The 15,469-nt window shown below is 44.6% G+C and overlaps 1 protein-coding gene across 4 annotated transcripts in view; it reads left to right on the forward strand.

Moving 5' to 3' along the window:
* PTBP3 (polypyrimidine tract binding protein 3) overlaps positions 1-15,469 on the forward strand; it is a 106,563-nt gene that overhangs the window by 57,216 nt on the left and 33,878 nt on the right. For all 4 annotated transcript variants that reach the window (XM_075931420.2, XM_075931422.2, XM_075931419.2 and 1 more), the window contains 3 exons: positions 931-1,077; positions 11,568-11,732; positions 15,353-15,463. In XM_075931420.2, coding sequence (XP_075787535.1) covers positions 931-1,077; positions 11,568-11,732; positions 15,353-15,463 — 423 coding nt within the window. The remainder of the gene's footprint in view (positions 1-930; positions 1,078-11,567; positions 11,733-15,352; positions 15,464-15,469) is intronic.

Raw genomic sequence — 15,469 nt, forward strand, 5'->3', positions numbered from 1 at the left:
TGCTTGATTTTGTAAAGTTTATCTCGTGTGTGTGTGTGTGTGTGTGTGTGTGTGTGTGTGTGTGTGTGTGTGTGAATATAAAATAATAAAATAATAAAATCATGTTTTTTCTTACTGTGGCCAGCCCCAGTGCCATCTCCTTTGGGCATGGGCTGCTCCAGCTCTGGCTCCTACTTCATACCCTGGGGTGCTGTGCTGTCAGGGAAGAGCTGCTGGAGCTGGGTTCACTCCACCATCTGTGCCCAAAGCCCCCTGCCCCTCCTCCTCTTTGCCATCTGAACTCATCCCCCTCTCTGCGCCCTCCCCCCCCCCAGCTAGACACCTACCCAACCTGCTCCTGCCCCAGGGGAGAGGGGGTCATGCGAGCTTAACAAGTTGAGGGCACAACCTCCTAGTTATATACAAATCACTGCAAAATAATGATACAAAAATTGACTTGTCTGTGTGCTTTTTGGCGGTCTGCAGGCCCTAATGAATTTCTGTGGTAGGAATGAGGATGTCAACATGGCGAACACTGAGCATTATGTGTTCAAAAAAAACACCACCACTTAAATGTGAAATAGGCAGCAGTTCTCAATTTAGGATTTAAAAAAGCGATATAGAAAACTGTTTTCTATTGGATGTTGAGAGCACTCCATACATCATATGTTTAATGCCTCCCTGGAAACATGATCAGGTTGTGGGCTCTTTTCCTGTAATACAATTAAAAAAGGATTTGAGGGTTAACTCTACAGTAATTGCAAATCCTGAAAGTATTTTGAAAAAATAAATAGTAAATTATATTTGTTTTTACATATTGAGCAAGTCATATCTGTACTTGTAGTTCACATGATTTTTTTTAGACAAGGTGAATTTTATGGCTAAATGATTCTTCAGTCTGTTATGCAAACAATAAAACATTGAAAATTGCAATATTTCTGTTGATTTTAGGCTTTCTTGGAAATGGCTTCTGAAGAAGCCGCTGTTACTATGGTGAACTACTACACTCCCGTTACGCCTCACCTCCGCAGTCAGCCTGTTTATATTCAGTATTCCAATCACAGGGAACTTAAGACTGACAATCTGCCTAATCAGGCTGTAAGTATACTTTTTTTTTTAAAGGAATACAATTGTACATTATTTACATTATTGAACATTAATAATGGACAGCTTTCTGTTGATGTACAATGAGCAGTAACCTTTGACAAGATACCACTCTAGTCAAGCATAATTTAGATTGTAAGCTGTTTTAGGCAAGGACTTATCATCATCTTCCATGTCTGTAAAATGCTGTTGCTCTTGATATAAAAAAGGCAATTACAGGCCAGCAGGCTTAACTTCAGGACAATGGCAAATTTGGTGAAACGGGTAAAAACCAAAATTCAGACACACAGATAAAATGTTGAAAGAGTCAATACTGGGCTTCTAGGAAAAAGTGTGGTGGGCTGCAATCACAGAAGACCCATAGGATTGTTCCCCCAATGTGCTGATCATGCCACTGACATCCGCTTTTTTGATCTTGGGCTTCCCACCACCTGTTCCTGATGAGCCAAATACTCTGGTCTCCCCCAGTCGAGGTACCTCTGTCCTTGAGTAACTAGGACATCTCCCTGTTGAGCAGTGCAGACCCTGAATCACTTTAGTTTTGTGAGGACATAGTTTTGTAGGGCACTGCACCTGGGAAACCAACTCCGAAAAGGAATCAAAACTTCAAATGAACCTGTCATCTTTATTTAAAAGATTTACACAATGAAAGCTCATCTGGTAAGCTCCCTTTATCAATGAGAGATACATTGTGGTTGCTCCATCATAGGTGGCAATCGTTTAGACTGGACCTGATAAGTAAAAGTGTATTTTATTAAATACGAAAAGTAAGATTTTAAATGGTTGCAAGTAAAAACAAACAGATCCAAGTAAGTTACTAAATTAAGATGAATAGAAAACACTTAGCTAGTTCTTCACTAAGAAACTTGTAACATGCAAATTCTTACCCAGTTATTAATTCAGGTCTTTCTTTTAAATCAGAGTCAAAGTCTTTTATTCTGACTTGGGTCTCCAGCCCTTTTTAAAGTTCTTTATATTCTTTTATAGTGTGCCAGGCATTTTTTCAAACTAGAGGAAGACAAAGCACTAATAGCTTTCCATTGCTTAAATCCCCCCCCCCCCCCCCCCCCCCCCCCCCCCCCCGGGACCCCAGCACCATGGAAAAACACTAGGTTCAAAAGTGGTATGGTCACATGTCTTTCTAGCACCAACTACTCCTTGGGCTTATGGGACAAAGGAGGCTGTTTGCAAGTCATCGAGTTAATCACCAAACCATTAGGCTTCCAAGACACCAGTAATGGCTGTCATTAGCACATTTAGAATTATAATCCGATTCACACCTTATATTTCAAACTTCACAACATACAAGAATGTTACATGCATAAAATAGGATATAGAGATTCAGCAGATTGTAACCTTAAAATTGACGGGTCACATAAGGTATTTTATTTAAAGAATCTTCAAATTGTGCATATTCGTATTCACAAGCCAATTGTCATAAAGCACGCGGGGGACCATCATAAGGAGAACCATCTATGTGTAGACTGAACTTGCCTACAAAAAGCCTACATTTTCTCAAGGATCAACTGTTTGCGACAACATGTCCCAGAAAGGGTACTGGTGAGGCTTCATGCTTCCCCAGTTCCAGGAATTTATCATCTAAGACTCCCAGCTCCTTTTGAGACTTAATATCAAACGTACCTCAGTACCAAAGCTGACCTCAGTATCTTCTAAGAGTGATCGCAGTGGCAGAGATCATGAGGATGCAGCAAGAAAGACATCAGTAGGTTCTCTGCCATTATTGCAACAGCTCCTCAGGTACTGGAAATAGACTACTAGACCAGTAGCATCAAATCAAGCAATGTTCTTGGTGTTGATGCCTTCCTCTACAGAGCCCTCTGTGGTTTTGACCCAGATCCATTTGGTACCTCAGGACTTCAGAGTCTTGAAACTTGCTTGTTTCCATTAATTTGGCATCACCTTTATTTGTGTATCAAAAGTTTGTCAGTACTGGAATCTGCTTAGTCACTCACACTGTACCCTTCTCTGTTATAAGCTAGCTCTTCAGTACTTCCAAAAGGAGATACAGGCACTCCCCAGGTTACGCGGATCCGACTTATGTCGGATCTGTACTTACGAACGGGGCTTTTCTCGCCCCGGAGGACGCGGGCGGCGGGACCGCCCGCACGCGCTGTGGTCCCGCCGCCCGCGTACTCTGGGGCGAGAAAAGCTGCTCCGTGTCTTCCTGGTCTGCTGGGGGGGTCCTCCAGCAGACCAGGGAGACGCAGGACGCAGAGGACCCGGGCGGCAGGACCGTGGCGCGTCTGGGCGGTCCCCCTGCCCAGGTTCTCCGCGTCTTTGCTCCGCGTCTCCCTGGTCTGCTGGGGGGCCCCCAGCAGACCAGGGAGACGCAGAGCGAGGACGCGGGCGGCGGGACCGCGGTGCGTCTCGGTCCCGCCACCCGCGTCTTCCTGGTCTGCTGGGGGGGGGTGCAGCTAGTGCGCCCCCCCTCCAGCAGACCAGGCTTTTCTCGCACACACCTGTGGTAGAGCAGCTGGGGCACTGCTGGTTGGTCCCGCAGTGCAGCTCCTCGGCGCTACTGGACCAACCTGGCAGCACCCCAGCTGCTCTGCCCCAGGCACCCCCAAGTCAGCCACTGCTGAAATTGACCAGTGGCTGACTACAGGAAGCCCAAGGCAGAGTTTCTCTGCCCTGGGCTTCCTGAAATCAGCCACTGATCAGTTTCAGCAGCGGCTGACTTGGGGACACCTGGGGTAGAGCAGCTGGGATGCTGCCAGGTTGGTCCCCGCAGCGCCGAGGTGCGGCACTGCGGGGACCTACCCGGCAGCACCCCAGTTGCTCTGTCCCAGGCGTCCAGATTCAGCTGCTGTTGAAACTGATCAGCGGCTGATTTCAGGAAGCCCGGGGCAGAGAAACTCTGCCTCGGACTTCTTGTAGTCAGCCACTGGTCAATTTCAGCAGTAGCTGAATCTGGACGCCAGTTCCGACTTACGTACAAATTCAACCTAAGAACAAACCTACAGTCCCTATCTTGTAGGTAACCTGGGGACTGCTTGTATGAGCATTATCACTACCAGTGTTCCCTCTAAGCTGCTTGGCAGCACCACTTCACAGCTGATTAATCAGCCCCTGTCCAGTCAGTCAGCTCTGTGCATGAAACCCTGAGCCTCTGACTGGGTGGGGCTGATTAATCACCTGTGAAGCTCATAGACTCATAGACTTTAAGGTCAGAAGGGACCATTATGATCATCTAGTCTGACCCCCTGCACAGTGCAGGCCACAGAATCTCGCCCACCCCTCTTAGAATAATCCTCTCACCTATGTCTCAGATATTGAAGCCTTCCAATACTTTGAAGGCCCCAACATGCAGAGAGTCCTTCAGCTGTGATCTGTGCCCAATGCTACAGAGGAAGGCGAAAAACCTCCAGGGCCTCTGCCAATCTACCCTGGAGGAAAATTCCTTCCTGACCCCAAATATGGCGATCAGCTAAACCCTGAGCATGTGGGCAAGACGCACCAGCCAGACACCCAGAAAGTTCCCTATAGCAACTCCTATCATCCCTCCATTGACCTATTTCCAACTGGAAATGAATGGTCAATTAGTTACCAAGATCATGTTATTTCATCCAACCATCCCCTTATCATAGAATCAGAACTGGAAGAGACCTCAGAAGGTCGTCAAGTCCAGCCCTCCGCTCTAGGCAGGACCAATCCCATCTAAATCAACCCGGCCAGGGCTTTGTCAAGCCGAGACTTAAACACCTCTAGGGATGGAGACTCCACTACTTCCCTAGGTAACCCATTCCAATGCTTCACTACCCTCCTAGTAAAATAGTTTTTCCTAATATCCAATCTGGACCTCTCCCACCACAACTTGAGACCATTGCTCCTTGTTCTGCCATCTGTCACTACTGAGAACAGCCTCTCTCCATCCTCTTTGGAACCTCCCTTCAGGAAGTTGAAGGCTGCTATCAAGTCCCCCCTCACTCTTCGCTTCTGCAGACTAAACAGACCCAAGTCCCTCAGCCTCTCCTCGTAGGTCATATGCTCCAGACCCCTAATCATTTTGGTTGCCCTCCGCTGGACCCTCTCCAATGCGTCCGCATCCTTTTTGTAGTGGGGGGCCCAGAACTGGACACAGTACTCCAGATGTGGCCTCACCAAAGCCGAATAAAGGGGAATAATGACATCTCTGGATCTGCTGGCAATGCTCCTCTTAATGCATCCTAATATGCCATTAGCTTTCTTGGCTACAAGGGCACACTGTTGACTCATATCTAGCTTCTCATCCACTGTAACCCCCAGGTCCTTTTCTGCAGAACTACTACTTAACTGGTTGGTCCCCAGCCTGTAACTATGCTTGGGATTCTTCCGTCCCAAGTGCAGGACTCTACACTTGTCTTTGTTGAATCTCATGAGATTTCTAGTGGCCCAATCCTCCAATTTGTCCAAGTCACTCTGGACCCTATCTCTGCCCTTAAGCGTATCTACCTCTCCCCCTAGCTTAGTGTCATCTGCAAACTTGCTGAGGGTGCAATCTATCCCCTCATCCAGGTCATTAATAAAGATATTGAACAAAACCGGTCCTAGAACCGAACCTTGGGGCACTCCACTAGAAACCGACCTCCATCCTGACATCGAACCGTTGATCACTACCCGCTGGGCCCGGCCTTCTAGCCATCTTTCTATCCATCTTACCGTCCATTTATCCAATCCGCATTCCCTTAACTTGCTGGCAAGAATATTGTGGGAGACCGTATCAAAAGCCTTGCTAAAGTCAAGGTATATAACATCCACTGACTTTCCCATGTCCACTGAGCCAGTTACCTCATCATAGAAGCTAATCAGATTGGTCAAGCACGACTTGCCCTTTGTGAATCCATGCTGACTATTCCTGATCACTTTCCTCTCATTCAAGTGTCTCAAAATGGACTCCTTTATGATCCCTTCCATGATTTTTCCAGGAACCGAGGTAAGACTGACCGGCCTATAGTTCCCTGGATCGTCCTTCTTCCCTTTTTTGAAGATGGGCACTACATTTGCCTTTTTCCAATCATCTGGGATTTCGCCCGATCTCCACGACTTTTCAAAGATAATGGCCAAAGGCTCCTCAATGACATTTGCCAACTCCTTCAGTACCCTTGGGTGCATTAAGTCTGGACCCATGGATTTGTGTACGTTTAGTTTTTCTAAATAGTTCCTAACCTGTTCTTTACCCACCAAGGGCTGTCCATCTTCTTCCCATCTTGCGTCGCTTAGCACAGAAGTCCAGGAGCCGACCTTGTCCGTGAATACAGAGGCAAAGAAAGCATTGAGTACTTCAGCTTTCCCCACATCCTCTGTCACTAGGTTACCTCCTTCATCCATTAGGGACTGCACACCCTCTCTGATCACCTTCTTCTTGTTGACATGCCTGTAGAAACCTTTCTTGTTATCCTTCACATCCTTAGCCAGTCGCAACTCCATTTGCGCTTTCGCCTTCCTGATAACCCCCCGGCATTCTCGAACTATACATTTAAGCTCCTCCCTAGTCATTTGTCCAAGTTTCCACTTTCTGTAAGCTTCCTTTTTGTGCTTAAGTACACCAAGGATTTCCCCTGTAAGCCAATCCGGTCTCCTACCAGGTTTGCCTCTCTTGCTACGTGTCGGGATGGTTTCTTTTTGTGCCTTCAATAAGGCTTCTTTAAAATACTGCCAGCTGTCCTGGACTCCTTTCCCCTTCATGTTAACATCCCAGGGGATTCTTTCCATCAGATCTCTGAGGGAGTCAAAATCTGCTTTTTTGAAGTCCAAGGTGTGTATTTTACTACTCTCTTTCCTTCCTTTGGTCAGGATCCTGAAATCTACCATCTCATGATCACTGCTTCCCAGGTTGTCACCCACCTCTACGTCCCCTATTAGTTCCTCCCTGTTTGTGAGGAGAAGGTCAAGCTGTGCACGGCCCCTGGTCGGATCCTTCAGCACTTGTACCAAGAAGTTATCCCCAACATTCTCCAAAAACTTCCTGGATTGCCTGTGTACTGCCGTATTGGTTTCCCAACAGATGTCAGGGTGATTAAAGTCCCCCATGAGAACCAGGGCCTGCGATCTGGAAGCTTCGCTCATTTGTTCGAAGAAAGCCTCATCTACCTCATCCACCTGGTTCGGTGGCCTGTAGCAGACACCAACCACAACATCACTGCTGTTTGCTCCTTTAAACCTGACCCATAGACTTTCAACAAGTTTTTCTCCCTCTTTATACTGGAGTTCAGAGCAATCATAGTGCTCCCTTACATATAGTGCAACTCCTCCTCCTTTTCTCCCCTGCCTATTCTTCCTGAACAATCTATACCCTTCCATGACAGCGCTCCAGTCATGCGAGTCATCCCACCAAGTCTCTGTTATCCCAATTAAATCATATTTCTTGGCCTGGGCCAGGGCCTCCAGTTCTTCCTGCTTGTTGCCCAGGCTTCTCGCATTAGTGTACAAACACTTCAGGTAACCAGTTGATTGCATTATCTTCTCCATTCGAAACTGGGGTCCTCCTTTCTCGCTCCTTGCTCTATGCATTTCTTCCCGGTATCTGACTTTCCCACTCCCCTCAGGGTTTTGGTCACCGTCCCCCGACGAACCTAGTTTAAAGCCCTCCTCACTAGGTTCGCAAGCCTGCCCGCGAAGATGCTCCTTCCTCTCTTCGTTAGGTGGATCCCATCTCTTCCTAACAATCCTTCCGCCCGGTAACAATCCTTCCGCCCGGGAAGCTGTACTGCCATGCATCTTAGAGGGAACACTGATCACTACCATTGCATGCCCTTCCTCAGAACTGTGCTGAGGAGAACATCTCTGACTTTCAGATCTCAGCATAGGGATCGCTTACTTTACCAACCTAGAGCCATCTCTCCTGGATCTAGGAACCTCTCTCAGGCAATCTCTTGCTCTCCCTCATCCTGCCAGGTATAAGCAGTACTGGGGCAGTCCCTGGTATTCTTATGGTTCCCCTCAATGGCTGTATTGGGATCCATGAGCTGCCTGTTAACAGTAGTTTTCAGGAGCTCCCAGCTACCTCTGTGAGGACCACCACTGCCAACTGTCTCTTGTTCTTTCTGTCCCTTCTCAACAACTTTAACCCCAGGAAGAGTCTGTCGAGAAGCAAAAATACAAGAGCTGGTGAGGAGGTGACACCAAAAACTGATACTTCTCCTCTGGCTGAGTGTCCCCTCCCTCCACAAACACCTGCTTTCAGACAGTTTCAAGAACTTATGAAGAAGGTGTTGAATCACTTCAGACCCCCAGAGGATGTCCAGAATCTCAGCATAAACTTTTAGACATTCTCTGCATGATAACTTCTGGTTGAGTGGCCTTGCTGGTGGATGAGAACTTACTTGAATGATACCATCTTACTTGAACCTGCCAAAATTATCTGACAGACTCCAGCCTTCATCTCGCCTGCATGTGAAAGAGCTGACAAAACGTTACGTTCTAGTGAAAAATTCCAAATTTTTGTGTTTATGCCTTTTTCTTAATTTTTTTGGTGGTTGATGCTGTCAATGAGTACAGCAGACATCCTTCCACATCGACGTACTATGATGAGGAAGGACCAAAAATACACACATTTTTGGTTACAAGACTACTCCTCCATCATGCTACCATAAAAGCTCCTAATGCTGAAGTGTAATTACATCAACTATAGCAAATATAATTTATTGCATATTTCTCCGCTTGGTACCTCAAAAATTGACTAGTGGAAGATGATCATCACAAAGGGTCAGCTCCTAACAAAGACCTTGTTACAGGCCACCTAGATGCAGAAAAAACAAAAAGGCATCCTTTAAAAAGCGGGAGTTAAATGCTGGTGAGGAAAATAGCATAAATTTTGGCAAAGTGTAAAAATATAGTTAGGAAGGCCAAAAAAGGAATGTGAAGAACACTATCAAAGACTCATAGTAAAATATTTAAGTATGTGAGAAGCAGGAAGTCTAGTAAATAACCAGCAGGGTCACTGGATGATCAAGGTTGCTAAAGGAGCACTCAAGGACAATGAGGCTATTGTGGGAAAACTACATTGAATTCTTCGAATCAGTCTTCACAGCTGAGGATGTAAGGGAATTCCCAGACCTGAGCTATTCTTTTTAGGTGACATGTTGAGGAACTGTCCCAGATTAAAATGTCATTAGGGAAGATTTTGAAACAAATTGGTAAACAGACTAAACAGTAATAAGTCATCAGGACCAGATGCTATTCACCCAAAAGTTCTGAAGGAACTCGTATGTGAAATTACAAACTACAATTAGTAATTCTGTAACCTGTCATGTAAATCAGCTTGTATACCAAAAGAGTTATGGATAGCAAATGTGATGCCATTTTTAAAAATTGTACTCTAGTAGTGATCCCAGCAATTACAGGCTTCTGAGTTTGACTTCAGTACTGGGCAAACTGGTAACAACTGTGGTAAAGATCAGAATTGTCAGACACACAGATGAACATAATTTGTTGAGGTAGGGTCCACATGGTTTTTATAAATGGAAATCATGTATCACAAATCTACTAGAATTCTTTGGAGGGGGGGGGTCAACAAGCATGTAGAAAAGGGGTATTCAGTGGAGATAGAGAATTTATATTTTCAGAAAGTCTTTGACAAAATCCCTCACCAAATTCTCTAAAGCAAAGTAAGCAGTCACGAGATAAATGGGAAAGTCCTTTTAGAGATTGATAACTGGTTAAAAGAAGGAAACAAAGGGTAGGAATAAATTGTCAGCTCTCAGAATGGAGAGAGGTAAATAGTGCTGACCCCCCAAGGATCTGGAACTAGACCTATTAAATGTAATCATAAATGATCTGGAAAAAGAGGTAAACAGTGAGGTGGCAAAATAGGCAGATGATACAAAACTACTCAAGAAACGTAAGTCCCAGGCAGACTGCAAAGAGCTATAAAAGCATCTCAGAAAACTTGAGTGGTGAGGCATCAAAATGGCAGATGAAATTCAAGGTTGATGAATGCAAAGTAATATATATTGTAAAACATAAAGCTAACTTTTCATATAAAATGATGTCTAAATCAGCTGTTGCCACTCGAGAGAAATCTTGGAGTTACTGAGAATAGTTCTCTGAAAACATCCATTCAGTTCACCGTGGCAGTCAAAAAAGCAAACAGTGTTGAGAATCCACTAAGAAAGGGATATATAATAGGACACAAAACGATGTGTCTATATAAATCCATGGTAGACCCACATCTTGAATACTGTGTGCACATATGTTCACCCCATCTCTAAAAAGATAGATTGGAAAAGTTTCAGGAAAGGGGCAACAAATGATTAGGGGTATGGAACAGCTTCCATATGAGGAGAGATTAATAAAAACTGGAACTTTTTAGCTTTGAAAAGAGAGGATTAAGGGGAGTCTAAAAATAACAGGTGTAGAGAAAGTAAATAAATAAGTATTAGTTACTCATAACACAAGAACTGAGAATCACCAAATGAAATTCCAGAAGGCTGGAAAAGGACAAATATAGTGCCTACCTATAAAAAGGGAAATAAGGACAACCCAGGAAATTACAGAGCAATTACAGGAAATTAACATCTGTGCCAGCAAAGATAATGGAGCAAATAATTGAGGAATCAATTTGCAAACATTGACAAGATAATATGGTGATAAATACTATGGATTTGTGAACAACAAATCATTTCAATCTAACCTGGTAGCTTTCTTTGACAGAGTAACAAGCCTTGTGGAGATGGGGTGCGGGTGGGGAATAGGATTATAATTGAAAATGATATGGATGAACTGGAGAAGTGGTCTGAGGTAAATAAGATGAAAATTCAATAAGGACAAATGCTAAGTACTCCACTTAGGAAGGAGCAATCAATTGCACCGATAAAAATAGGAAATTAACAAGTCCTGTAACATCCTAAATAGGGATGTAAGTAACTAGTAGATTACCCAATAAGCATATGTTTATCAGGTAGTCAAGTAGTGACTCAACTAGTCTATCCTCCCTCTCCCGGCTGCCTTTTTCAGAGAGAGGCAGTAGGGGGTGGGGAGGCACAGGAGCTGGTTCCTCCCAGCACCATCTCTGGGGGTGAGGGAAGAGGCAGAGCCGTAGCACAGGACCTGGTACAAGCTGGGAATCAGCTGTCCGGGCTCGCTCCTGGTTCCTTCTATTTGCTTGTTGGAACAGGATCCATACAGTTTGGTTTCTATGGCGTATTGAAAATTTCTCTTATCCTTTGTTTCTGGGCTTTCAGATGATTTAAAAATAAAGTTGTAAAAGTGATGCTTTATTAGTCTGTTTGAAAACTTCATAATTAGCAGTGAGGAACATAATATTAAATGTAATCCACAGATTGTGTGTGTTTGCTGCTGATTGTATGTGGAAGTAGAATATGACTGACTTCAAATAACTTGACTGTAGTCCTTGCCTAAAATTACCCATTGGAGTCTTGTGAATATATTCTAAATATGTCATCTGATGAACAGCACTGTTAAATATTTTATTTGCATGAGAATTGTTTGTGTAAGTTAACACTTGTCTTTCTCCTTTTCCTCAGAGAACCCAAGCTGCATTGCAAGCAGTGAATGCTGTGCAGTCTGGAACCCTAGCCCTTACAGGTGCACCTGCTACTGAGGGAGGACTCCTTCCAGGTCAAAGTTCTGTTCTCCGAATTATCGTTGAAAACCTTTTCTACCCTGTCACTTTGGAAGTGCTGTATCAGGTAAAGAGGTGTGGGGGGAGAAAAAACATTATTAAATACTATGGATAATACTAGTATAAATCTAATCACTTTTCCTAGAAATTGTGTTCAACTTGTGAGGATTGCCATACCCTCTTCTGCATCCTAAGCCTCAACCCAGAGCCAGCACTGCATATCCTCTCCTGCACCCAAGCCCCAGGTCTGAGCCCCCCCCCCCCCCCCCCCCGAGCCAGCACCCTTAACTTCCTTCTGCACCCCAAAACCCTGCCCCAGCATGTAGCCCTCCCCAGCATCTAAACTTTCCCAGAACTTGCACCTGTCACCCTCTCCTGCACTCCAGCCCTCAGCCCCAGAACCCAGAGCTCCCTCCCACACTACAAACTCCTTGGCCCCAGCCCAGAGCCTGCAATTCCCCCCTCCTCCACCCAATTCCAAATCCCTTCTCCCCTTAGTGAAATTGAATGAGAGTAAGAAAGAGCTAGTTATGGAGGAGGTAGGGCTTTGGGGAAAGGGCGGAGCCTCAGGAAAGGGACAGAATAGATCCTGGATTAACCTCAAATTTAAAATGTCATTTTGGGCATAAAAAGTTTGGAGATCATGGCCTAGAGTTTCTTGTTTTGTGCTTTTACCAGAGGGATGATGGCTGTAGTGTAATGTACAAAACCTGACTCTGTTATGATATATTCGGCCCTTTCTTTTCATTCCAATGTTTAAAAGACTAATCTATGTTCTTGCCTCCATACTTGGTTATTGTAACCACCTGTGTATCACTGTTCATATTGCTGCTCTCCAGTTGGTTCAAGTTATTTTCCTCGTCTGTGGACCAGATAATTGTTGTCCCTTCTGAGTAGCAGTGTGGCCTTCTCCACAATCCAGTGTATATGTTTGTTTACTGTTCATGCTTTCAAGGCCCTGCACAATTCTGCTCGCATGTGGATCCTAGTCTTTTGTTGCATTTCTTCTTGCTGTTCATGTTCTTCCAAAAACATTAGCAGCCTCAACACACTTTTCCTTATTCCACTCCTCTTTCTGTGTTCTTGCATGCAAAATCGTACGCATGATATTCTGAAATTCTGTGTTTTCCCCACATTCTCCTTAATCAGATCCCTGGCTTATAATAGCTTTTGTACTACAGTAACACTAAGAAGCCCCAGTCAGCAACCAGGACCCCATTAGACTAAATTCTGTACAAACACAAAACAAGAATGATGTTCTGCTTCAAGAAGCTTAAAACCTAACTATAAAACAAGAGACGAAAAACAAATAGAGACAGATTTGGTGGGAAGTGGGGGGAAATAAGAAAAGCAGGAGACAGCATAGGTTGGCAGGATGGGCAAGTAGTCTCTTGTATGGATGTGAATGGGTAACTGGATATCCAGTAAACATCGCCCTTACTAAGTGATTAACATGAGATGTTTAGAAGAGCCATTCAGTTATGGCCTGTAGAGTTCACCCTGGTTTCCTTTGACTTCTTTGAGCTGCCCTCTAAGACAGCTTATGAATCCCTTCTCTCAACTGGTTGGTGAAACGCCACTTTTTTTCGAGTGCTTGTTTGTCTCTTCCATTTTAAGTGTGTGTGCATGCCACATGCACTGGTACTGGAAGTTTTTCCTCAGTAGTATCTGTAGGGGACCAGCTCAGGCACCCTCTGAAGTGATGCACATATGCGTCGGTATAAGGGGCACTACAGCCTTCCAATCCCTTAGTTTGTTTTTATCACCAGTGATGGTGCTGGAACATCTCCTTGCCTTGGTAAGCTTTCCCATCTCAGATATGCTAAGTTGTCGGTTCTCTTGCTCCCAGTCTACACAGTGGCATCGTTCTCAAAGCATGAGGCATCAATCACTGAGATACTATTGCCACTCCACTGAATGCCACCACCGATCACCAGAGTCGCAGCACAGGTCCCCAACAGAGACCTGCGGAAAGAGCTGATGGGAATGTGGTGAACATGCGGCCTTAGTCCCCCCAGTTAAATTTCTTTCTCCTCAGGCTCTTAACAGTAAGGAGGAAGATCTGTCCACAAAACAAGGCCACCCATGGGAGACATGGGCATTCCTTTTTGAGCCACCAGTAGCCTCAAAGCCCCCAGGCCAATGACCATCCTTTGGGTGGATTGAAATTTCTTATGTGCAAAACCAATATTGAGGCAGTGTGTGGATGTGCACTACCAACACGAACAAAACACATATAAAATTAATTTATATATTCAACAGTCCATATGTGTGGAAGAAACAAGGAATGTTTATAATACTTAATATGAAATCAAGTAAAAAAGAAAATTAACACTACCCTTGAAATACATGTATCATCAGGGCTCGACAATCTATGTAATCTACTCACCTGTGGCGAGTAGATTACATCCCAGAAGAGCCGGGTTCGGGCAATCTGCGCATGCGCAGAACGCCGGACAGCGCGGCTGGCGAGCGGGGCTCAGCGAACCCTGTGTATCATCATCCTTTCTAACAGCTCAAGCTAGTCAACACAGTAAAATGCATATTAAACACACACAGCTCAGCTTTAAGATTCTAAACAAATTTGAGTCAACTAGAAATAGTATTTGCAAAGAGAGCATAATTAATACAATATTTACTGACACTGGAAAGGAGATTAAAAGGCATTTGCTAAGCTTATACACTGTCTTTGGGGATTGTTTAGGGTCTATGCTGTAAAAACAGATAAAAGTCCTTCTGGTTAGAAACTTTCACCTTGTGTGTGTCACCAACTCAGAGTTAGAAGCCCCAGAACAAATGGCGTCAGGGTTTGTAGAGGGATGATCATTTCAAAGAGCTTGTAAATAAGGTTTCATCCTACAAAACTAGTGCCACACCTCGTACTTGCTACTTCTGACTCATAAGAGCCAGAAGTTTACCACATAGCAAAGATCTGGTCTTAGCACAATACAATTTACCGTGTAACACAGGATTTAAAAAAAAAAAATCATTAAGTTCAGAGTTTGATATCTGCAACACCAAAAAAATCTGTTAAGATAAGAAAGAGAGAGATTATTTTAAGCCATTAACAGCGATGTAAGCAGTCATGTAGAACTTTAAAGACTAACAAAATAGTTTATTAGGTGATGAGTTTTTGTGGAGCAGACCTCCTGGCATACCCCTCCCCATTCAGCCTGTTTCCCTCCCTCTAACCAAGGCAGACAGGACTGCAGTAAGGAGGTCAGGACACCCCAAACAAACTGCCCCCCTTCCTCCACCTGACTGTATAGATGCCAGCATTTACCTACCCCCTTTCCTCTCCACCTACCCTATGCAGTCAGCCCCTTATTTCCCCCTTCCCAGCCTGGAGGGTTGAAGAGACTGCTGGGTTTCTGTTCCTCTGTCTTTCGCTCTCCTGGGCAGAAGGGACTCTCCAAATTCCCCTCTGGTTCTTCCCCTTTCCCCCAATTAATTTATTACTCCCTCTGTTCCCCCTGTCACTTATTCCTTGCTTATCTTGCCTGCTTATCTGCTCTAGGAGCTTTTCAATTCAAGCAAGTGTCAGCTCTATTTAGTTGCTGCTTAGCTTAAAGCCCTGCCCTCCGCCAGTCATCTGAGCTCCCTGCCTGTGTGGGGCTCAGAAAATAGCTGCGCAGTCATGCAGCTTAGAGGGAACATAGGTCCCAATTATTTATTTCCCGGTTTTAGATTTTCTCCAAGTTTGGAACTGTCTTGAAGATTATCACCTTCACAAAGAACAATCAGTTTCAGGCCTTGCTTCAGTATGCTGATCCAATGAATGCACATTATGCCAAAATGGTAAGT

This window comes from Pelodiscus sinensis, chromosome 6 (genome assembly GCF_052426305.1).
Source record: "Pelodiscus sinensis isolate ZL-2025 chromosome 6, ASM5242630v1, whole genome shotgun sequence".
Lineage (NCBI taxonomy): Eukaryota > Metazoa > Chordata > Testudines > Trionychidae > Pelodiscus > Pelodiscus sinensis.